Here is a 26,248-nt window from a genome sequence, read left to right as displayed (position 1 = left end):
ATATGGGTCTGACATCATGGGTTCTTAAAGCACACAGCTGAGCCAACACTCTCCTGCCATAATCAGTACTCAGTGAATTTCCACTGCTGAGGGAAATGGAGGAAAAATAAGACAGAGAAGCCCCTATGGGCATGGGTCCCTTCCCCTTTTTACACCCAGGTATGGCTAGAAGTTCAAATTGAGAGTTTCAGTTTGAAATGGAAATGCATAATCCAGTGATATACAAAGTTACTGTCACATTGGCTGGTGTCCTAAGGAGAGAAGAAAGCCAGGAAACAGTAGTGATGGGGAAAGATGCTGAGTTGACGGACTAATATACAGTGAGAACAATAAATGCAATTGCCAGTCCTTTGTATTACTGTAAAAGTAATTGATATCCAGTATTTATTATTAAAAGAGAACTACATAGAATTTTGCCAGACTAACACAAATCATCCCTCCCCCTAAAACAACCAAGAGGAAAAATAGTGAAATTGGAGTGTATTAAAATAAACCACAAGGTCATTTAAAAGACAATAGCGTACGTAGTTGTAGTAGGGTTTTGGAGCTTCCACTTCAGGGCTGGTCCAAAATCGGAGTCCTTAGGTGCACTCAGCCCAGAGCGCATAGAGTCCATCTGATAAATTTGGGAAATAGATACTTGAGACTGCTCCTTCCAGAATCCTTCTGCTGGTGTAGCAGAGGTGCAATGGAGAAATTCGCGATTAATTATGATATTACAGAATTACAAATCAGGAATTAGACCGCAGATGTTAAATAGATTAAACTTTTTTTTTTTTTTTTACAGAATACAGCATTGAGGTTTCTTGGAGATTTATTTAAACTCTAAATCCTGCAAGCTTGCAAACTGCAATTTATCTATTCGGGCCTAATAATTGATCTTGTATTAGTCATTGAGAGGCTTGGATGAAATTACCATCCAGGATCGCCGGGCCAGACGCTTGCCAACTCTCTGCTCCACACACGAAAATGTTATGTCTGCTGAATGGAAGCCAGGAGGCCAATTTTTCTGTGAAAATGACTTAAATGTTTGATTATATATTCATAAAAAAGGGCTGACAGTGAATGAAAGCTTTGTCCTGTCACTGCAGAGCCGTCCGTCCTCTAAAAAGCTGAACACGCAGGCGCAGCTCTCCCCTCAGTGAACCCACACCGACTCTGTTTGCCTTGGCGGAACATGCCATCCTTTAGGAAGTATCACTTTGTCATCCAGAGTGTATTCAGTTTCAGACTGATGGTGAAATGATCTCCAATCTGAATCATGTGTTGATATACAGCCGACAGACATAATTGATTTTTTATAGTTTTTGCATATGCTCAGAGAGACAAAAGTGAGCTTTGTTACAATGCAACACTAATGTCTATGTCAGTGACACCATGGTTTATTTTACAGGTCTGACCTTGCTGTGGATAGCTTACTGTGCTATAATTACATAATAGGGAGAATTGTGTGTTAATAAGATGCGTTGCTGTAGAAAGTCTCCTGGACCTCTCAGTTTCATTACATCCGTTGGATATTCATACTTGACGTTCATTGGTTGGTTTTCCCTTGCATCAAGCGAGAGGGACATGGTGATCAATTACACTCCAAATACTGATACAAGAAAGAAAACTGTTCACCTGGCTGTTTGTTTATCTTCTTATGTTTGGTTGCCAAGCAACAGTGGTAAAAACATCTTCATGTTATTTTATTAATGGAGGATATTCAAAGGTTTCTCAAAAGTGCCTGTAGAACATTCTGACATGAGGATGACAAATGGTATGAAATAAGTGCCCAGACGTTGTCATAATGTTGACAAGTGGTTTATTCAGCAGGAATGGTGAACAATCTGTCAGTATTTAAACATTTTCTACAGAAGGCAATCGAGCACCAGAAATAACAGCGCTGTAATTAAACAGTTTCTTAGATGATGGTGAGCTTTGGAATCCCATGGCAATCAATTCAAATGTTTTCCTATTCTAGAGCGCTTGATAGAGTCAAGTTCCTATATGTAATTCAAAATACAGTTTTCATTCCTGTTTGTGACATTGTAACTGCTAATTGTGAGATAAATGGTGACAAAGAATCAGTCAAAATTGTGTTTTGGGAGTCAGATAACTGGATTAAAAATCTAGATTCTATCATGCTCATAGCTTTACTCTGTTGCTGCCCCCTCAAGAGGCCACGATTATTATCCTTTATGCCTGCATATTGACAGTCCCACAAAGTCCCACATGGTAAACTTCCATCTTCAGGTTTGTTTCAGGGAGAACTACACTCTTAGAAAAAAAGTTGCTATCTAGAACCTAAAAGAGTTCTTCGGCTGTCTCCATAGGAGAACCCGATGAAGAACCCTTTTTGGTTCCAGGTAGAACCCTTTTGGTTCTATGAAAAACCCTTTCCACAGAGGGTTCTACCTGGAACCCAAAAGGGTTCTACCTGGAACCCAAAAGGGTTCTCCTATGGACAGCCGAAGCCTAAGAGTGTAGAACTGAACTGGGGTCAGTCTGACCAGCGTATGCCTCAGGGGATGAATGAAACCTACACTTGTATTACTCAAGCGGCATTAGCATAGCTGAACAGCTGATCAGATGGATGGAGACATCGATCAAATGTGATAACTTATGATTGACAGTTGTCAGTTTACCTAAACTGTCTTTCATTAAATACAAAGCTGACAATGCAAGTTGAATTAGATTGTGTCTTAATTTAGCTGAGATCTTTGGTATCAGTCTGGTGATATGGTACTGAAGGACAATCGTGCTGATAATAGGAACAACTCAACAACCTTGTTTTAAAACCACATACATGCATCTCTACCGAAGGTCAAATGGGATGCGGCCATAGAGGTCATCCTGGCTTTCAATTCACCTGACAATATCGCCCGTAGCTATATGTGAATGGACAAGATGGAGTCCTAATCTTAACCACTACACAACAACTACATCGTATTGTATGTGGTGATGATTACAGCTGTGGGTTGCTGATAGAAGTAAGGATATAAGTACCACATTAATACTTTAGTCAGACTGTCATTTTAATACTTCTTTTGATAATTTCTATCCCATTTTATTGATGTCCAAATGCATCAACAACCCAAAATTGTAAAAGGTTGTAATAAATAAAACATGTCTTACTTTGTGGGGAGCTGAGAACCAGATCTGATTCGCTATGTCACTTAAGCTCTTTAACACATGGACATGGTTTTACAAAACAAATCATTCAACCTTAATCATACATATTCGTAAGCGTTAATGCCTTGGCTTTCTGATCATGGTGCGTTTACATACATTTCGTTCAGGTCAAACAAAAGTACACTATGACTTTTAACACCTTAATATTATTGAAGGATCACAGTTCACAGTGCTTTTTGTCAAGTTATTTGGCATAGGGATCTATATTGAGTAACAATAATTTAAAAACAGTAGAAAAAATAGCGTTTTGCCTTCTTGGGACCACAACAAGATACTTTTTTTCCATGCATTCACAGATTTCACACAAAGACATTTGCTTGTTTATACTACTACCTTATTGAAATCGCTTACAAATAAAAACACTATTAATAAAATGGTGGCCACAAGGCTGTGCAAAAGGGACGACCTCCAACGATAAGCTTTGCCATCTCTCTTTCTCTTCCTGTTTTAGCCCACCGTTGCAAGTAACAAACTACAAAATAGCACCATTATACAGTGGATAGGATTTTCTTAATACGGTTTTGCTATATGATACCATCATGTACAATGATAGTAGAAGAATGCATAGGATAACATAAATGGGAGTATTGGTTGATTATACACTGACAGAGGAGGAAGAGATGTGATGGGTTGTCAGGTTGCTGAAATGGTACATTAAGACTGTCAGGCATCCAGATTGTGCAAACAGCCATTACTCTCTGTAATCCTGACGCAAACACAGGAATTCTCAGAACATGGTCTGATGGAACCAGTGTGTGAACCTTGCTCACAGTAGCAGAGCTCTGAGTGGCTTAGCTACAAAACGGACTGTGTGTGTGCACAGCATTTTTCAACTGCAGTCCTGTTTGTAGGTGTGTGTTTCTGTGTTTCTAACAGTATTTGAGTTGCAACACTATATGTGTTGCTGTTCATTTGATCTCTTTTTTTTTATGACAAATCCATGCAGTCCATGTTCATACAGAAGAAGCAAAGGACCCTCCCTAAGCTAACAAAATAAAAGAATGCAGGCCAAGTGAAATCAATCATTAATCGTCTTCCTGTAGCTGGCTATTTTTAGCGCCCCTCTGTCCTGTCCTCTGCATTAGAATCCATTTTTAATCAGACCACATATTAGACCCAGAGAATCTACGGTGAGTCTTTACAAATTAAATATAAATTGAATCTCCTTAGTACTTTCTGTTTACAGTACAGAATATAATATTACTGTCAGTTTCACTAGAATGGCTTAGCAGTACAAGAAGATTGTATCATCAGAATAGGTCTCTGGTCATATTGTTGCCTCAAAGCCAGGTTCTTGTGGTATGGTTGCATGTAATACGCTTATTGTCTGTTGAAGAAGACAATAGGAAATAAATAGCCTTAATGAAACACGTGACAACTGTGAAATCATCTTTTGGCCAGAACTGACTGAAGCGGAAATAACATTCTCTTGAGGTTGTAATACATTTTCAAAGCAGTGGTTGTTAGATGAGAATGGGGGGATTACTTATCCAATAGCCCGACTACTTTGCATGGCCCAACCTCTCAGTGTAAAGCTTAAACTCTTTCAGAGTTCAGGTAAAGAGGATGAACCATTGGCTCCCATAGACAGACAGGTAAAACTGCTGGCTGCCCTCCTATTGGCTGTATGTAACACAGAGCCTATCAGAGGCCACCAGGGACACTAAAGCTCAGCTCACACATGGAGGTATAAGAAGAAGAAGCTCTTTGATGTGTAAGCAGCTAAACTAGTCTGTTACATTGGTTTGACATGGAATATAATTCCTTCCAATATGAAATGGTGCAGTGTATAAAATAATCAAAATACCTCTCATATAACCCCAGCACTTTAACTCTCAGCTAGAGACATTACACACAAAGCTTATTACCATTAGCTTAGTACCATTATCCACCTTTTGTTGTTTTACAGTGAACCATTCCACAGAGGCACCAGGTAAGGGCACACCCTTCTCTCATCCCTGTCCGTTAGCTTCTGTCTTCTACATTCGGTAGTTCCTTCCCCCTGTGTTTCCTCGACTTGAGTTCTTCTGATGTACCTCCTGAAAAGGGTGGAGGGGGAACAGATTTTTAGGAGGAGAAACATTAGATAAGTGGATTAGGAGAGTGGGAAAAAAACAGCTTTGGGTCAAAACCCAGTGCCTGTGCCTAGAACAACGCAGCTGTACAATTAATGGGTGATGATTTCATAACCTTGCGCTATAGTGAAAGAGCCACAAACAGTACAGTATCGAATATCCTTCCTACCAGAGCTGATAGGTCCTATTTAAACCACAAGCCACCAGAGCGGCACTGACATTCAACACACTGTCCCTCTGCACATGAATAAATCAATGTGATTATATGCATGCCGTTACCCTCTGTAACTAGCATGCCACAAATCTGTTGCAATCTGAGGACCAGGGTTTCAGCACAAAATGTACAGTATGAAAGTAGAATCTGTCTGGGGAGTGAGAGTGCCCATGGGTCTACCACAAAAACCACTTAGTCCTCCGCCCCTTCGCTAATGGCTTTCTTTTTTAAGAGGAGAGTTGTAAAATGCACCTAGTCCAAGCTTAAAAGGATGACATGGACACACAGGTGGAATTGGGAAACTAAGGGAGAGGAAAGAAACATTTCTTCTGGTTGGGTTGACTACTTTGGACTGGGCTTGATTACTAATTCAATTCTGTGCTTGTATTTCCTTCCCTCTCACAAAGAAGTCAATAAATGCTGACTGTATTCTGTTGTAACCTGGCCAAGGAGTCATTGATTTTGTATCTACTAAACGAAGGTATAAACAGCTACTTATAACAATGACAAGTATGCATCACATATGATGGTAGTCATGGCACCAATCATGGCATGCTATATTCTACACTGAACAAAATTATAAACGCAACATGTAAAGTGTTGGTCATGAGCTGAAATAAAAGATCCCAGACATTTTCCGTACGCACAAAAAGCTTATTTCTCTCACATTTGGTCCACAAATTTGTTTACATCCCTGTCAGTGATCATTTCTCCTTCGCCAAGATAATCCATCCACCTGACAGGTGTGGCATATCAAGAAGCTGATTAAACAGCATGATCATTACACAGGTACACCTTGTGCTGGGGACAATAAAAGGTAACTCTAAAATGTGCAGTTTTGTCACACAACACAATGCAACAGATGTCTCAAGTTTTGCGGGAGCATGCCATTGGCATGCTGACTGCAGGAATTTTCACCAGAGCTGTTGCCAGAGAGATTAATGTTAATTTCTCATATTCTTTCGCTTTAGAGAATTTGGCAGTATGTCCAACCGGCCTCACAACCGCAGACCACGTGTAACCACGCCAGCCCAGGACATCCATATCTGGCTTCTTCACCTGCGGCCACCAAGACAGCTGATGAAACTGTGGGTTTGCACAACCGAAGAATTTCTGCACAACTGTCAGAAACCATCTCAGGGAAGCTCATCTGCGTGCTCTTCGTCCTCACCAGGGTCTTGACCTGGCTGCAGTTTGGCATCGTAACCGACCTCAGTGGTCAAATGATCACCTTCGATGGCCATTGGCTGGAAAAGTGTGCTCTTCACGGATGAATCCCGGTTTCAACTGTACTGGGCAGATGGCAGACAGTGTGCATTGTGATGTGTGGGTGAGCGGTTTGCGCTGATGTCAACGTTGTGAACAGAGTGCCCCATGGTGGCGGTGGGGTTATGGTATGGGCAGGCATAAGCTACGGACACAATTCCCTTTTGTTGATGGCAATTTGCATAGAGATACCGTGACGAGATCCTGAGGCCCATTGTCGTGCCATTCATCTGCTGCCATGACCTCATGTTTCAGCATGATAATCTATGGCCCCATGACGCAAGGATCTACACAATTTCTGGAAGCTGAAAATGTGCCAGTTCTCCCATGGCCACCACACTCACAAGACATGTCACCCATTGAACATTTTTGGGATGCTCTGGATTGACGTGCACCCCAGCATGTTCCAGTTCACACCAATATCCAGCAACTTCGCACAGCCATTGAAGAGGAGTGGGACAACATTCCACAGGCCACAATCAATGGCTTGAACAACTCTATGAGAAGGAGATATGTTGCGCTGCATGTGGCAAATGTTGGTCACACCAGATACTGACTGGTTTTCTGATCCACACCCCTACCTTTTCTTTAGGATATCTGTATTCCCAGTCATATGATATCCATAGATTAGGGCCTAATTTATTTATTTCAATTGACTTATTTCCTTATATGAATTGTAACTCCTGAGTTAAGTCTTAAAATTGTTGCATGTTGCGTTTATATTTTTGTTCTGTGTAGTTATAGTAGGAAAGTACCACTGCAGTAGTGAAGGACAAACAGCCTACCTTGCAAGATGTGTGACTATGCCCAGATAAAGGTTTCTGTCAGGAAAAATAATAAAACCGTTCAGATATGACACATTTGCTTTCCACTGTGGTAGTTTATTGTCCACAATGGAATAGTTAGCCACTCTCTAAGGGGTTAAAGTCAGTTATTGGTGTTTTCTGTCCTCATCATCAAGCCTTAGCCTTAACGTCTTAACTTGGAGTGCATGCTCTGGAAAAAGCCTGACACACTGTGTCTTCGGAAATGATTCAGACACCCTGACTTTTCCCAAATTTTGTAACTTTACAATCTTATTTTAAAATGGATTTAAAAAATAAATGTCCTCCGCAATGTACACACAATACCCCTTAATGACAAAGCAAAAACAGGCTTTTAGAAATGTTTGCAAATTCATCCAAAATTAAAAACAGAAATACCTTATTTACATAAGTATTCAGACCCTTTGCTATGAGACTCGAAAATGAGCTCAGGTGCATCCTGTTTCCATTGATCATCCTTGAGATGTTTCTACAACTTGATTGGAGTCCACCTGTGGTAAATTCAATTGATTGGACATGATTTTGAAAGGCACACACCTGTCTATTCAAGGTCCCACAGTTGACAGTGCATGTCAGACCAAAAACCAAGCCATGAGGTCAAAGGAATTGTCCGTAGAGCTCCGAGACAGGGTTGTGTTGAGGCACAGATCTGGGGAAGGGTACCAAAAAATGTCTGCAGAAAAAAATGTCTGCAGCATTGAAGGTCCTCAAGAACATTCAATGCACCCGAGTGGCACAGCGGTCTAAGGCACTGCATCTCAGTGCTAGAGGTGTCACTACAGACCCTGGTTCGGCCCCAGGCTGTATCACAATCGACCGTGATCGAGAGTCCCATAGGGCGGCGCACAATTGGCCCAGCGTTGTCCGGGATAGGGGAGGGTTTGGCCAGGGTAGGCCGTCATTGTAAAATAAGTATTTGTTCTTAACTGACTTGCCTAGTTAAATAAAATAATTTAAATAAGAACACAGTGGCCTCCATCATTCTTATGGAAGAAGTTTGGAACCAGCAAGACTCTTGTTAGAGCTGGCTGCCTGGCCAAACTGAGCAATAGGGGGAGAAGGGCCTTGGCCAGGGAAGTGACCAAGAACCTGATGGTCACTCTGACAGATCTCTAGAGTTCCTTTGTGGAGATGGGAGAACCTTCCAGAAGGACAACTATTTCTGCAGCACTCCACCAATCAGGCCTTTATGGTATAGTGGCCAGATGGAAGCCACTCCTCCGTAAAAGGCACATAACAGCCTGCTTGGAGTTTGCCATAAGGCATCTAAAGACTCTCAGATCATGAGAAACATGATTGGTCTGATGAAACCAAGATTGAACTCTTTGGCCTGAATGCCAAGCGTCACGTCTGGAGGAAACCTGGTGGTGGCAGCATCATGCTGTGGGGATTTTTTTCAGCGGTGTGGACTGGAAGACTAGTCAGGATCGAGGCAAAGATGAACGGAACAAAGTACAAAGAGATCCTTGATGAACACCTGGTACAGAGCGCTCAGGACTTCAGACTGGGGTGAAGGTTCATCTTCCAACAGGACAACGACCCTGAGCACACAGCCAATACAACGCAGGAGTGGCTTCGGGACAAGTCTCTGAATGTCCTTGAGTGGCCCAGCCAGAGCCCAGACTTGAACCCGATCGAACATTTCTGAAGAGACCTGAAAATAGCTGTGCAGCAACGCTCCCCATCCAACCTGACAGAGCTTGAGAGGATCTGCAGAGAAGAATGGGAGAAACTCCCCAAATACAGCTGTGCCAAGCTTGTAGCGTCATATCAAAGAAGACTCGTGGCTGTAATTGCCGCCAAAGGTGCTTCAACATAGTACTGAGTAAAGGGTCTGAAATGTGATATTTTCAGTTTCATATTTAATTTTGGGGTATTGTGTGTTGATTAATGAGGGAAAAAAACGATTTAATGAATTTTATAACAAGGTCTGAATACTTTCTGAATGCACTGTATGATCTAACAATCAAATATACTGGAAGACCCACTACAATGTTCTATATCTATGTCCATTCTGTTTCGCTGATGTCAACTGTGTATGCTCTTAAAATGTATATCTGTTTGGTGCTGTGCTCACCTTCTTGGTTTTTGTCTTGTCTGGGTGCTGTGCTGTCCTACGCTCTGTGCCTCTGTCCACGTTTTGCACTGCAGTACTAACCTTAGGTGTTCTTGGCATGTCTGTGTGGCGCTGTGCGCGCACAGAGCGAGCTGCCTTGCCAGACTTGACAGGGGCACAGTACATTTCGAGCCGCCGCAGCTCGCAACTCTGGAAGCAGCACTCGTCCACAATACCACGGTTATGTGACCGCCGTGAACTGGGGCCATACCCCGTTGGTTTACCTGGAGAGACAGAAAGAAGAATTTGTGTTACTACATGTGACGATGTAAAGAGCATGCAGAGAGCATGCAGAGAATGCATGCAAAAGTCATGCAAAGAGAGCATGAGCGAGCATGTAAAGAGCAAGGATAGCTGTTGTTCCAGTTTGTTCTGTAAGTAAATAAAAAAGATAACTGAAGACAGCTTGTTGTTTATGATTATACATTTTGGACTTCCATGTATGTTTGTCTTCATGTTATAGGTCGAAGTTAAACGTTGAGGTAAAGGTAGAGGTCATAGGCATGTTAAGTGTTGTGTCACGGGTATGTTAAGTCAACCACAGGTGCTTTAAAGAGCCAATGGAATCATATACAACATAACCCATTTCAGTCTTGGATATGGACCAACTTATTTAGTGCAGATGTCCTGGAAGGTCTTATATCTGTGAGCTGAATTAATCCAGAGAGCAGTAATAATTTGTGGCTGTGCGCCAGGCCATGGGCCCTGTAATAGCTGAGTGCTAACGGCCAGGTTGTGGACTTGATTATTCTGATATATGGACAGCGTTAATGACATTGATTTCTACACTGCAAAATGTACAGGGTATCGCATTGCACTGTGCGGACTCTTTTTGGCAGCCGTGTGGCAGTAAAAAAAGGTCACGGTCACCGTAACATTGAGAATATCACGTTTGGACGTTTTAGACCCATTAGGCCAAACCTCAACCCCTCGGGGCCCATCAGCCTGCAGAGAAAGCAGGCCCAGGCCTAAGCCACACCCTCTGGCGGCCTGGATGGTCGTTTCATTCACATTTTCACCTGGCAACCCAGCAGCCCTTTATTGCTGACAATCTCAGAGCCAGTTAAACTCTGGATACTGTGGATGCTGGTACAATGCAGCCATGCTGTTGTTCACTAACAACTATATGGCTTTCCTGAGACACGACTAGACTCATAGTTCCCATACGTGCAAAAGATAGGCAGTTGGTGGCACCTAAATTGTGTGGGGGGGGGTCATAGTAATGGCAGGAAGAGAATAAATGAAATGGTTTCAAACACATCACACACATGGTTTCCATGTGTTCGATATCAGTCCATTCACTCCATTCCAGCCAGTATTATTAGTCGTCCAACCCTCACCAGCCTCCTGTGGTGCAAAGCCAGAGAGGCTCACTTGGAGGTCTGGTGCTCTTCAGTATGAATCGGAATCTGAGCACTTCTCTGAGAACCCAAGTCACCTTCTACAGTGATGTGAGTGGAAGGGAGGAGGAAGTTAGGAATTGCTTTGACACCTGAATGCCAACAGCTTTCGACTCCCTCTCTCCAAACCCACTTTCTTTCAGTGGCCTTTAAAAAAATATCCCACTCTCCATTTACAATTCCCCGCTCACCTCGGGCAATATAGCCTTGATAGGCTTTTCCCTGTTACCAAATGAAATAATAATAATGTAATATGGCATTTACAAGGAGGAAATGCCTTTCCCTTTCAGAGTTAATTGCTCTTTCTTTGCCTGGGAGCCTGCCAGTGCTGACAAAGTGCATTAACTTCTGCTCTCTGCCTTCCTTATCTTGACAATGTTGTTTTGGACAGAGAGGAGCTCCAATTCAGAAACAGATTCATCTCTCCACAGTTCTCAGTCAGGACCCTGGGTACAGTGTGAAGAAAGATTATGGAGGGAGTTGTTCTGTGTGTGAGAGAACACTGATCTCAAGTCAGATGATGAGATACAGTGTGTGTTCATGGATAGTTGAAGGTGGGAGGGTTCTATACTGGCTAAAAGGTTGAAGGTGAGAGGGTTCTATACTGGCTAAAAGATTGAAGGTGAGAGGGTTCTATACTGGCTAAAAGGTTGAAGGTGAGAGGGTTCTATACTGGCTAAAAGGTTGAAGGTGAGAGGGTTCTATACTGGCTAAAAGGTTGAAGGTGCTGCAGTGGACAGCAAGAATAGTTGATTCAGCAGGCAACATGCTCTAAGTCTTAGAGTACAAAGAGATAGTTCTCACCCAAGGTCTATGTCCAGGTCAACAAGGTCAATCATTGTTTTGAGGATTTGACCACCACAATGTAGGCTAAAGGTAATAAGGCCATGTTATAGCCTCCTTACAATGAGAACTGCACATGCAATACACCAGTTTTCACCTTGAGAATGAAAGGTAGCAGGTCTCATTGTTTGAAGACTATTTGGGGATTTTCATAACTTCATCTCACTTTGTGTCCTCAGCTGGGCCCAGTTAAAGATGCACTCTCTAACTTTTGTATAATTTCAGCCAGTAGTTTTGAAAGTGGCGCTCACGAGCCAAAATGGGTCCCTGTTTTTTGTGTACTACGTCATTCAATTGTGTTGGGCGGCAGGTAGCCTAGCGGCTAGAGTATTTTGACCAGTAACCGAAATGTCGCTGGTTTGAATACCTGAGTCGACAAGGTAAAAATCTGTCTGTGCCCTTGAGCAAGGCACTTAAACCTAATTTGCTCCAGGTGCGCCGTGCTACTATGACTGACCCTGTAAAACAACACATTTCACTGAACCTATCCAGTGTATGTGACAAATCATTTAATTATTTTTATTTACTGTCATCCATTTTGTTTGATATGTTATGAATTTTGCTATTCATATGATATCATCCGAATTTTGCAATTTGTTTGATATGTTACAAATCCAATTCATGCTATTGTTTGTGCTTAAGATCGCGGAGTGCATCTTTAACGGCATGTTTACTGAATGGCATGTTGTAATTAAGCCAGAATAAACCATGATAAATTGTCACTTAACCATTGTTGCTGACGTGTAACAAGGAATTTTCATGATGAGGGAAACCTTCTTGCGAGGCCGAGTTTGTGATTATTCAATCAGACAGGTTGTATTATGAGCCAGGAGTCCACTGTGCTGGCCCTGTTTTCCAATCCCTCCCAATAAAGCCCTCCAAATGAACATCCGCTATTATTCTCAAAATAACCTGTAACCTTCTAAACAAACAGCTGGAGAGGAGAGAAAAATCATCTGGATGCAGATTTTAACATGTAGAAGAATCAGCTGTAGCTGGTTGTAAAAAGCAGAAAGCATCAGTAATCCGGTGGAATAGGTTTTGGAAAGTTTTAAGTGCCAGGGTGAATGAGGGTAGGGTGAATGAGGGTGAATATATTCGACTGAGATCTAAGCATTGCACAACAATTGTTTGGCTGCGTAGAGAGAGGCTCCATCATGACTTGAAAGAAGGAATGTCTACAACTCTGTAATGCTCCCCAGTGGTTTATTAAGATGCACGCAAAACAATGTTTTGATCCCACTGCGATCTTTGTCAGGTCAGTCGACAATGTCTTAGCTGAAGAGCAAGGCAGCCTGTTTAGAGCAACCTGACTGAGCTGCACACAAGCTAGAGGGACCTTTTGGTCAAGCAGCATTGACCTTTTGGCAGTAGTGCCATAACAGCAAAGAGGCATGGGTACAAATATAAACCATACCTTTAACTACCACTATTGTGCTCATGCTCCAGTTACTATTATATTTTATTTGTCATGTACAGTGCATTTGTGAAGTATTCAGACCCCTTCCCTTTTTCCACATTTTGTTACGTTACAGCCTTATTCTAAAATGGATTAAATGAATAAAAATCCTCATCAATTTACACACAATACCCCATAATGACAAAGTGACCATAATTATATCCTCCTGATTCCTGCTTACAAGCTAAAATTAAAGCAGGAAGCAACAATGACTCGGCCTGTAAGAAAGTGGTCAGATAAAGCAGATGCTAAACTACAGGACCAACGTGAGTAAGACCTTTAAACAGGTCAACATTCACAAGGCCGCTGGGCCTGGCGGATTAACAGGACGTGTGCTCCGGGCATGTGCTGACCAACTGGCAGGTGTCTTCACTGACATTTTCAACATGTCCCTGATTGAGTCTGTAATACCAACATGCTTCAAGCAGACCACCATAGTCCCTGTGCCCAAGAGCACTAAGGTAACCTGCCTAAATGACTACAGACCCGTAGCACTCACGTCCATAGCCATGAATTGCTTTGAAAGGCTGGTAATGGCCCACATTAACACCATTTTCCCAGAAACCATAGACCCACTACAATTTGCATACCGCTCAAACAGATCCACAGATGATGCTATCTCTATTGCACTCCACACTGCCCTTTCCCACCTGGACAAAAGGAACACCTATGTGAGAATTCTATTAATTGACTACAGCTCAGCGTTCAACACCATAGTACCGTCAAAGCTCACCACTAAGCTAAGGATCCTGGGACTAAACACCTCCCTCTGCAACTGGATCCTGGACTTCCTGACGGGCCGCCCCCAGGTGGTGAGGGTAGGTAGCAACACATCTGCCACTCTGATCCTCAACACTGGAGCCACTCAGGGGTGCATGCTCCTGTACTCCCTGTTCACCCACGACTGCATGGCCAGCCATGACTCTACAGTGGTAGGCCTGATCACTGACAACGACGAGACAGCCTATAGGGAGGAGGTCAGAGACCTGGCCGGGTGGTGCCAGAATAACAATCTATCCCTCAACGTAATCAAGACAAAGGAGATGATTGTGGACTACAGGAAAAGGAGGACCGAGCACGCCCCCATTCTCATCGACAGGGCTGTAGTGGAGCAGGTTGAGAGCTTCAAGTTCCTTGGTGTCCACATCACCAACACCAACTAGAATGGTCCAAACTCACCAAGACAGTCTTGAAGAGAGCACGACAAAACCTATTCCCCCTCAGGAGACTGAAAAGATTTGGCATGGGTCCTGAGATCCTCAAAAGGTTCTATAACTGCAACATCGAGAGCATCCTGACTGGTTGCATCACTGCCTGGTATGGCAACTGCTCGGCCTCCGACCGCAAGGCACTACAGAGGGTAGTGAGTACGGCCCAGTACATCACTGGGGCTAAGCAGCCTGCCATCCAGGATCTCGACACCAGGCGGTGTCAGAGGAAGGCCCTAAAAATGGTCAAAGACCCAGCCACCCTAGTCATAGTCTGTTCTCTCTGCTACCGCATGGCAAGCGGTACCAGAGTGCCAAGTCTAGGACCAAAAGGCTTCTCAACAGCTTTAACCCCCAAGCCATAAGACTCCTGAACAGGTAATCAAATGGGCTATTTGCAATGTGTCCTGCCACTCCCCCCCCCCACACACCTTTTTACGCTGCTGCTATGCTCTACTTATCATTTATGCATAGTCCCTTTAACTATACATTCATGTACATATTACCTCAATTAGCCTGACTAACCTGTGGCCCCCGCACATTGACTCTGTACCTGTATATAGCCTCGCTACTGTTATTTTCACTGTCATTTTACTGGTTGTTTTACATTTTATTTCTTTACTTATCTATTGTATACCTAATACCTATTTTTTACTTAAAAATTGCACTGTTGGTTCGGGCTTCTAAGTAAGCATTTCACTGTAAGGTTGTTGTATTTGGCTTTGTATTTCAGCAAATAAACTATGATTTGAAAATAGTTTTTTTGAACTCTATTACATAAGTATAGAGACCCTTTGCTATGAAACTAAAAATTGAGCTCAGGTACATCCTATTTCCATTGATCATCCTTAAGATGTTTCTACAACTTGATTGGAGTCCACCTGTGGTAAATTCAATTGATTGGACATGATTTTGAAAGACACACCTGTCTATATAAGGTCTCACAGTTGACAGTGCATGTCAGAGCAAAAACCAAGCCATGAGGTCGAAGGTATTGTTCGTAGAGCTCTGAGACAGGATTGTGTTTAGGCACAGATTTGGGGAATGGTACCAAAACATTTCTGCAGCATTGAAGGTCCCCAAGAACACATTGGCCACCATCATTCTTAAATGGAAGAAGTTTGTAACTACCTCAAGAGTTTCGCTGAGAGATGAGAGAACCTTCCAGAAGGAAAACCATCTCTGCAGTACTCCACCAATCAGGCCTTCATAGTTGAGTGGCCAGACGCAAGCAACTCCTCAGTAAAAGGCACATAATAGCCTGCTTGGAGTTTGCCAAAAGACACCTAACGGACTCTCAGACGATGAGAAATACGATTCTCTGGTCTGATAAAACCAAGATTGAACTCTTTGGCCTGAATGCCAAGAGTCACATCTGGAGGAAACCTGGCACCATGACTACTGTGAAGCATGGTGGTGGCAGTATCATGCTGTGGGGATGTTTTTCAGCAGCAGGGACTGGGAGACTAGTCAGGATCGAGGGAAAGATAAACAGAGAGATCCTTGATGAAAACCTTCTCCAGAGCGCTCAGGACCTCAGACTGGGGTGAAGGTTCACCTTCCTACAGGACAATGACCCTAAGCACACAGCCAAGACAACGCAGGAGTGACTTCGGGACAAGTCTCTGAATGTCCTTGAGTGGCCCAGCCAGAGCCCGGATTGAACCCGATCGAACATCTCTGGAAACCTGAAAATAGCTGTGCAGCAACGCTCCCCATCCAACCTGACAGAGCTTGAGAGGATCTGCAGAGAAGAATGGGAGAAACACCCCAAATACAGGTGTGCCAACTTTGTAGCGTCATACCCAAGAAGACTCAAGGCTGTAATCGCTGCAAAAGGTGCTTCACCAAAGCACTGAGTAAAGGGTCTGAATACTTATGTAAATGACATATTTCCGTTTTTTATTTTTAATAAATTTGCTAACATTTCTAAAAAACAGTTTTTGCTTTGTCATTATGGGGTATTGTGTGTAGATTGATGAGGAAAAAAACATTTTATAATAAGTAGAAAACGTCAAGGGGTCTGAATACTTTCCCAAGTAAAAATATATACGCAACATGCAACAATTTCAATGATTTCAATGATTTTACTTAATTACAGTTCACATAAGGAAATCAGTCAATTGAAATACATTCATTAGGATCTAATCTATGGATTTCATGACTGGGCAGGGGCGCAGCCATGGGTGGGCCTGGGAGGGCATACGCCCACCCACTGTGGAGCCAGGCCCAGCCAATAAGAATGAGTTTTCCCCCCAAAAAGGGCTATATTAGACAGAAATACTCCTCAGTTTCATCAGCCGTCCGGGTGGCTGGTCTCAGACGATCCCGCAGGGGAAGAAGGTCCTGGGATGGCATGGTTAGGCGGCTTATGGTAGAGAAATTAACATTAAATTATCTGGCAACAGCTCTGATGGACATTCCGGCATGCCAATTGCATGCTTCCTCAAAACTTGAGACATCTCTGGCATTGTCTTGTGTGACAAAACTGCAAATTTCAGAGTGGCCTTTTATTGTCCCCAGCACAAAGTGCACCTTTGTCATGATCATGCTGTTCAATCAGCTTCTTGATATGCCACACCTGTCAGGTGGATGGATTATCTTGGCAAAGAGTAATGCTCACTAACAGGGATGTAAACAAATTTGTGCCAAAAATTGGAGAGAAATAAGCTTTTTGTGCTTATGAAACATTTCTGTGATCTTTTAATACAGTTCATGAAACCTTCGGACCAACACTTTACACTATTATTTTTGTTCAGTATATTTGAACGACTTCTAAGACAAAAGTCAAAGAGTCAGGCCACTCACTGCTCCATCCTGCTGCTTGGATAGAGCTATGCTGGAGACACTGCAGCACATAGCTCACATTCCTCAAACGAGTAAGGCTGTAAAGACAAGGCTCTCCTCCAGAGTGGGCACAGAAAGGATCTGAGTTTTACAGCCTCTCCGTGGTTAATAAAAAACAGTGAATTCTTGGAACCGGTGCAGCGCACTGCCTGTGGAGTGTCAGGGAGTTTATGGTTTGTCGGGGTCTACGAAAGCTGCTATAGACCTGGAAACTACCTCTTTATCACTGGTACCACAAAGAGTTTATAGCCTAGCTAAATTTCCCTCACATTTTCAACTGAGGTTATGTCTGCTTTTAGGCAATTAAAAGCCAGTTTGTAAGAGCATTTAGGATCCTAACTCAGTGAGTTAGGGTCTCGTGGGATGGGATAGACTGGATGGGTCAGTCAATTCAATATGATGTGACATAGCAAGCTTGGCTAGCTCTGGCTAGTTACAGTCTAGGAACCATTTACCCAGGGTTTAAGTTTCGGTTTTAGCCCTAAGTAGAGGCCTCAGATGAAACTGTAGGCTATAATAATGTGGGCACAATGTGTACAATATCTGTACGAGTTCTTTATGGTCAAGCCTGGCCAACATCACCAACAGAACAGGTTTATTTCAACTCAAACCTTTGTGTCTTGACTCCAAACGGACAGAACTCAAATCTAACATCCCCATCCTGTCGTTTTCATGAGAAGTCTCTTTGTTATGCAGAGTAGTTATTCAGTGAGGAGGGTCAACGTTCTCATTTCAGCACTCCATGGAAAAACAACACCTTTTCACAGTGACAAAGTGCACACAAAGTGCAAACAGGAGGCCTTTCTTTCTTTAGTGCTGAGTGCCTTCTGCTGAGTGTGTGTGTGTGTTCAGGTCCAGTGTATAAAACTAGAGAGGTGGGGAGGTGGAGGGGAGGGGGGCATCCTGATCATCCTGTAATCCCCCATAATCCCCTGCTGCTCCGGGACAAGGCCTAGCTGTGTGGGTAGTGAGGCTGATGTGCTGTTTACACGTTCTCCACTCTCCTACTCCAGCTGCTTCAAATAGAATAGACACAGAGAGACAAACAAGGCTGAGAAAGGATAGGATGGCTCATCAATGGCTGCTTAAAAGCAATTTACTCCCCTCTGTTCCTCGTTCTGTTTAAACTACATGCTGTTGGGAGGGCGGTGGCATAGTGCCAATCTGAATTCGTTTTCATCTGGACTATAAATGTATCTCATGTACAACTCTCTCTGAGCTAGTGGCTTATGACATGGCATTATGAGACAAAAAGGACAAGGCTGGTTTGTCTATTGCCCTGTGTGGCTGAATCTCTGTGCCTTTTGCTGAATAGGTTTATCTCTGACCCTGACATGGTTCCTTCTGATTAAAATGTATATCACTAATACATTTACGAGTACTCCCAGCATCATCCACATTAGAGATTTGGTATATGTCATGACATTGTATTTATGGAGTTACTAAGAGAAAGGTGGTGTGCCATAGAAGTCCTTTTTCATTTTTAGTCAGTTGTATTTTTTCACATCCTAGAGCTCTGGAGTTGGTGCATCGTAGGGGTTCACTTTTAGACTGTGAGAGGAAATTCTTCAGAATAGAATAACCAGCTCCATCCAGAGTACATTACAGGAAGTGGGTGTTATCTAGAATAAAAGCTCAGGAAGAGTTGATTCATGTCTTCCAGAGAATCTACAGTACCCCACTGATCAGAGAATGTTCCTACCGATTTTCCTCCCAATTTTCCTGTCGTCCAGTGTTCCTATTTGCAAACTGGGGTTACCCAGATTCTGTTCAAAAGACCCCCACGAAGTCCAGATTCATGGTATGTCTGTATATCCACTCTACTCCACTCAACCCGGGAGGAGTTTGCCTGCTAAAGCATTACTAAGACAACTGAGGATTTCTAGGTCAGGCTAATAATTGGAAAAACTGACTACGGTTGTGGATTTAGTTTTTCTTCTTTAGACCACATTTTGTTTCAATAAAATATTTTTCCACCGAGTAGTATTTCACATTTCTGTCAAGGTAATGAAATATGAAGTCTTGAAATGCAAGTGCAGCTACTTTAGCAGTGACATAGTGGGTAAGGTGGATTGGCCCAGCGTCTCAGCCCGCAGAAAGCCCAGTGTCACTGCAACACTCTGGGGACACATCATCACTACGGTGGCTGTCAAGTTCAATATGGTGCAGCAGACTGGAGGGGAAGAGTTCAGCTCAGGAGCAGACCAGACCTGACGACCGCACGGAGCTGTCACTCTTCCCAGCGCAAGATACGACAGAGCCGAAAATGGATTATCCAGATATCTCACCTAAAGACTCATTGTTATACATGTGGTTCCATCTGACAGCAGGAGAGAGAGACATACTGTCCACACAGCGAGCCACCTGCTGTAAATGCTTCACCATTCCTTTCCAGAAAGGATGGAGTGTGCCTGAAATGTTCTCGACTCAATGTACCTTTTTTAACACGAGAACAAGGCATTGATGGATGGGCACTTTGCAGCTCAATGATCGCACAGTACAGTCTATAGTCACATGGAGCTATGCAGTCTAGTTCCAAACCTTGACAGATTGAATTCCCAGAGCCAGATAAGGTCTATCTGAGGTCTGTGAGTTCAGGATTGGAATGATTTGTTGTTTATGTCCATTGTTCGGTTCATCAATTAATTATCATAGAATAATCTTGTTGACGATACAGTTATATTCCAAATACAAGATATGGCAGTGTGGCAAGTTCTGGCAACTCAAGATTCTATTCCATAGGCCATGTGAAATCCATTAAACACTCAGAGAATACATAAACCCCTTTCACAGTCTCACATCATCAAATCTCCCAGACAGTCTCACACCTCATCAAAAGTCTTTACACATATTAAATATTTCATCATGTTCACAGAAAAATTGTTATCACGCAATCAAACATTCTCAACTCTGTCACATCTAGTCAACAACAAAAAAACACCACCTCAAGAGAACTTTCAAAGGGGCATTCCACAGTACATGGTAGTGCGTTAGCTGAGAAACTACCATGATGTAGTCTGAATTCAATTCTGATTAAGTTGGAGCATAGAGGCTCTTTCAAGATGATTGACATCTCTGAGCTGTATTGATATGTCAATGTCAGTGATACGAAAAGATGGTGCACAATAATTGTTTAGCCTTGGAGAGCTGGTAAAGAGAGACTTGACACTTGTATGTGCAGTGATATCATTCAATGCCAGCTAGGGACCCTCAAGGCACCACATTCAGTGTATGGCACTAATGAGCCAAACCACAACCTTTCTGAGTCCATGGTTCTAATGGGAAGAAGTAGTCCCCTGAGGGAAGGATCAGGGTCCATGTCATAGGAACACTGGCTACTGCTGAGTGGGAGAACGCAACACCTTGACACAGCTCAGCACTGCCATATATTGCTGGTTGTTCTGGCCTTTGTGCCTCCAACGGAAAATAGGAGATTTAAGTCCTGGATTCTTAGTGGATGGTTTTCTTTGGGTAGCTTTCCCCATTTCTGGTGGAAAAAGAGTTCACTGCAACATTTATGTCTTTCCCTCCTCCTTCTTGCAGATAGTCAGCCTCAATTCCACTTAAAACCCCATCCCCATAGACCCAGCAGCCATCTGAATGATCATAATAAACATATAGCTGTTTAACATCATTCTACACTTCATTTACCTCTCAGCAACCCCCAGAACCTCACTCCTGGTTCAAGGGCATTGCAGCATGTGATTCTGTATATTCCATTAGTCTTAAGTCAGTAGTCCATCACAATCAGGGACTGAGACAAAATATACATATACGCATCAACTATTTCAAATCTGATAAGTCTACAGCTGAAATGTTTAATAGGAGTGCGGAAAAAGACAGAGGGAATGCTTATTAGAAAGTGAAGGCCAGATGAGAGAGATCTGATACTGTTTAATTTATGAGGTTGCGCATTAGCGCTTTGGGAGAATGGAGCAGCAGCAATCCTTTATAAATAAATAAAAGGTGCACTTACTGAAATAAAAGCCTCTCTCTCCACACACAAACTGCAGCGTGTCCACCAGCTCCGCCCCACACAGGGTCTCGGGCCCCGCCCCTGTTGCCGCCGAAGTCAGGGTTAGGACGCACAGCAGCAGTGAGAGGGTGTGGGTACAGGAGATACAGCACATCGCACTCTGCGTTCAATGGGGAGAAGGGCACAGTTAGTAGGGCATGGCAGGCAGAGAATGTCGTCAGTCTCACCGCCCATATCGTATTTCACCAGTGTCAGTATGGTGGCAGTGATTTCAAACGCCTTCACCAGCCTATTTCAACATCTTCTTCATTATCAGTTTTTACTATACATTTGACAAATGTATAGCTAGGTTTTCTAATAGGTTCCCAATAAGTGAAGGAACAGGTGTCTATGGAACCGTGGCGTCCAAAACAATCACACAATTATAATAAAAGAGCCTACAATAATACCAGTCTATGAGTTTTGGTCACGATTTACGCACGATTTACGCACCTATGGCCCTTGAAGTTTATTAATCCTAAACATATTAGGATGTATGGAGCGGTGACTGCACGAGCCGCTTCCTGGGGAGAGGGTGCTTTCCCGGTTCGAAGCTGATACACATCATTATCTTGTCTGTAGGCTATTTCACTGATAATATTCCTGCAGCCATCAGACAGTTATGTTTCACAACCCGATAATCCAACTTTTGGGGTGTCATAATAAAGAATAGTTAGGAATTAGTCACAGAGAGAGAAAGGTATGCATAAAACGAATGCATAAATCAATCAAGGCGATAAGATATCTTTAAAATCGTTTGTTTCCAAACAGTGGTTTATCTTCTTTAAGTAGGCTTAGTTTTAAGATAATGCAATGATGCCCTTGCTTTCTCTCATTCTCAGCTCCAAAAACGATCGTTCAGGACAGGAGCCACAGAGCCAAGGATCTTGCCTATCCAAACATGAGATGGAAAACGGTTCACGCGCCAAACCCAGCAGATGAAGTATAACAGGACAAATTTACATAATAAAGAGAATATACACAGGATTCATATACATCACAACCCCTACCACATAGTTATCATGCCCAAAGTGCCCCTTCTTAGACGCTTTAAACCCTCCTTATTGTTTGTTTTCCTACAATCCAATGTGGTATCCAAATGCGGAGTCAGCAGAAATTACTTTGAAAGTTCAGTAACTTATGCAGCAGCATTAGTGGTTTATATTCATGGAAACGGCATCGGTCAGCGCGCAATGCGCAAACGTGTCGAAACTCATGCTGGAAACACATTGAAACATCCACGCGAGTGTGTTAACTCATGCACGCAGACATGCCTAATAACCTTACTTCGTAAAGTCAATGAAAGTAAATGTTATAGCTAGGCTACATATAATGTCTATGTGAAAACAGTCAAACTTGCACTCACATAAAATGCACGCAAATTTACCTGCTGACATGTTCTGATAGAAATAGTCTATAATAAAACCGATGTGTACATTAAATCCCTGAACTAAAATCATCTGCTATAATCAAACATGGGTCTTTATTCATTTGTGCTTTGATACTGCAAATAAATCAGGTTGGTTCTTGCAACAACAACAAAAATTGTAAGTAAGGTGACAATCTGGTGTCAAAGGAAATGATTTAAAGTTACCTTGAAGACATCACATAAATGCCACTGAAAGAAATGACCGCTAGACATCCCCACGGGTCTTCGCACGACAAAGCCCAGCAAAAATGAACTTGTTTGAAGTCATTAAAAACAGTGAGAAAGAGGATAAGATGCAGGCAATGTCACATCTCAATATTCCGACTTTGTTCCATTGCGCAGGCTCGTTTTGGAGAAGTGAGATTTAGCGAACTGGAGACGGATTTAGAGAGAAAATCCCTCACATGTATCTACATTACACAGACATTTTCAACAGGAAACAGCTGGGGCAGCATTTGCCTTCTCCTCATCCTAAGTTATTCATTAAGGATTTTGGGCACATATTCAAATAACGTCACCATTTATACTTTTCTTAGAATGGGATTGAATTTTGATCTCTTTAAGGCTTGGACCCATATCACCCGCTCTTCTCAAAGCGTGTTACGTGTAGAAATCTCATGGATGAGTTGTTATAGGCGTTGGAAAATATAATTATTGTCCACGAAGCTCGTGCGTAATTTATGTGCCACATGTAGGCTATGTGTCTTCATATTCATCATCTATTGCATATATATCTATCTCCAACTTTTGATTTAGTGGGCTTATTCATCATCATGATTGAAATATTTTCATAAACTAGAATATTTGAGTGTTTATGTACAGTGCACACACAGTCAGCAGTTGTAATGGATAGCCTGCACATTGGTCTCTTTTTTTATACAATTCATATATGTTTATATTCATATATGTGAATATCACCCCTTACCTCAAGTCATCAGGATTAAAATCCCACATCTAACCACCTGATTATTCATGTAGTTTTATACATGTAGTTTTAAATATCCTCTTGTTAGGTCGATCTGCAAACATCATGGCAATAAATCAAATTTTACAATGCAAATATTATGACCACTCAGTGTTTGTCACTGAACACTGCATTGCCACTTGACAGCCCAATTGTGGGCCTTTTCCCAATCTGTGAATCTGCACCTTGCTCTCCCCTTGAATTGACATGTGTCTCAGTATCTGTTGACAACAGCACTCTTTCCATGGCAAATATGTATGCCCTTGAATAGGACAATCCTCTTTTTTCCAATAAAGGGCAGTGTTTTGAAAGACCACTGCCTAATTGTCCCAGGGCTTAAAGAGGGTTGATTTCACCAGCAGAGATAAGAGATCAGCACTGATCCAATCACTAAACAGGAGATCAGTGCTGACCCAATCATAAAGCAGGACATCAGCAGCACAGATCCAGTTAGCTCAGACAGTGTCAGCGCATGACATAAAGAAGGACGTATCCAGAGAGTGCAGTGCATGGACACAAACAGGCAAAGATGACACCTTATAATGCCACCAAAGTGGGTCACAACATGCAAGCACATTCAAAGACGTCACAGGGTGTATGAGGACATTCAATTCACCTATTTAAACCTAATATGGGCAGATAGTGACTACATTCATATATAGTTTTCACTCAATGCAATATGTTATGCATAACAATATTACCAGTGTTAAGTGGATGAGCCCCAGCAGGGAATATAAAAGGTTTCAAGATGGCTCGATAACTATAATCAAGACCAACATCCTATCCACCCCAAAGCCTACTGCCTCCAAAAGTCCTCCCTGCCCCTGGCTTAGCTACAGCTCCAGCAGATTGGGTGTATTGTCATAACCTTTAATTCAGTGTCTCTCTCTTCAGTTCAGAACATTGGGGCATTATCATCCAACATGCTGAATGGCACAAAACAGGAGCACAATGTACCATACACCTTTTCACTCCCTGCTGTGTATTGTGTCATGGTAACGAGTAACCATATAATAGTAAACAATGATGCACTCCTGATTAAAGACAAAGCTGCTTGAGCTGACCTTGTCAAATCAGGGCATACAAGATAAAACTCCTCTGGTTCCAAGAAACTTACATAAACCTCGCTATTAATCAGTGTTTTCTGATGAAAAGCTCATCTAATTTGGCAACCATCTTCTCAGGTGATTATAAGTCCCACTTCCATTAATTATGACAAATATGACTATTATCATTACTGCTGGGGTATGGCTATAATGATGGCCTGTTCTTGTCTGATTATCCCCCAATGCAGTAGTAGACTGACCTTCCTTTCCTTCTCCTGCCCACTCTAATATGCAGCACTCAGGGTTGTACCTCTGCCAGCTCTCTCTCTCTCTCACTCTCTCTCTCTCTCTCTCTCTCTCTCTCTCTTCTTCTCCCTTTCTTTCTGTCTGTCTGCCCTTCTCTCTCTCTCTCTCTCTCTCCCTCTGCCTCTCTCTCTCTCTCTCTCTCTCCCTTGCTCTCCCCTCTCTCTCTCTCTCCCTTGCTCTCCCCTCTCTCTCTCTATCTTTCTCTTTCTCTCTCTCTCTCTCTCTCTCTCTCTCTCTCTCTCTCTTCCGCCCCCCTGAACTCATTGACCAGGAAAAGGCTTGTTTTCACTCACAGGGATTCTGGACAGGGAAGAGGTGTTGACAGCATCCTCTGTCTGGACTGACCTGCCAAACAGCCAGGCCAGAGGTAAAGACAATGGTCCAGCATACAGATGAGTATATGAGAAAGATAAGCATTTAAAGTTCACATGAGGACACACAGGGGGCGGAGAGAGCAGTTCGAATCTGTGCTCTCAACCCTGTTTCATTCTTCTCCTTCATAGCATTGATCTTAATTGGGGTGAACTATTCCCTCTTGATTAGTTTGAGATGGCTCTTGTGAGTTAGGCTGTACTTTTCTGATCAGTGATTTAAACCCCAAAATCTTCATATGAACAAAGCAAACTAAGTTATTCATTGTGTGAGAGAGGGGGTAATTTAGTTTTTTTTTCTCAGTATTTAATCTACTCAGTGATGTGGAGTGGGTTTAAATGAAAAAGAGGGGTGTGGTGCTGATGCGCGTGCATGGGGTATCAAAATCATATTTCGGTGCCATACCATGTCTGTTCATATGGAAGAAATAAAGGTGCGTCATGGAGCAGCAGAGCGAGAGGGGTGCTTGTTTTGATACTTGCCGTTGCCGCAGCAACATGTAGGGGTCACAAATGTTTCGGTGAAGTGGGCAGGAAATTCCATGGCGCCTGTTGATGATCAAATCCCAATTTAAATACTGTTCTATGATAGTTTAACTATCCATGTCAGATTGATGAACATGTTGGATTCCAGTAAGAGAACGTTTTCAGAAATAGCCTAGTGTTCTCAGAAGGAGGGTTGCAAAATTCC

General features: G+C 42.7%; 1 protein-coding gene across 3 annotated transcripts; it reads right to left on the bottom strand.

Annotated features, from left to right (window-relative positions):
* Nucleotides 1-1,787: 1,787 nt before the first annotated feature.
* LOC100136517 (insulin-like growth factor I) lies at nt 1,788-23,335 on the bottom strand. Of its 3 annotated transcripts, XM_014153327.2 has the most exons (5): nt 23,036-23,335; nt 21,403-21,562; nt 9,631-9,893; nt 7,515-7,550; nt 1,788-5,213 (listed from the first exon to the last, which is right to left on the bottom strand). In XM_014153327.2, exons 1-5 carry the CDS (start codon nt 23,081-23,083, stop codon nt 5,154-5,156), a joined length of 567 nt encoding a protein of 188 aa, XP_014008802.1. In that variant the 5' UTR covers nt 23,084-23,335; the 3' UTR covers nt 1,788-5,153.
* Between the last annotated feature and the right edge of the window lie 2,913 nt (nt 23,336-26,248).

The sequence above is a fragment of the Salmo salar genome, chromosome ssa17, assembly GCF_905237065.1.
Source record: "Salmo salar chromosome ssa17, Ssal_v3.1, whole genome shotgun sequence".
NCBI classification, from domain to species: Eukaryota; Metazoa; Chordata; class Actinopteri; order Salmoniformes; family Salmonidae; genus Salmo; species Salmo salar.
Note: the sequence above shows the minus strand (reverse complement) of the source record. Positions and strands in the feature narration are given on the sequence as shown.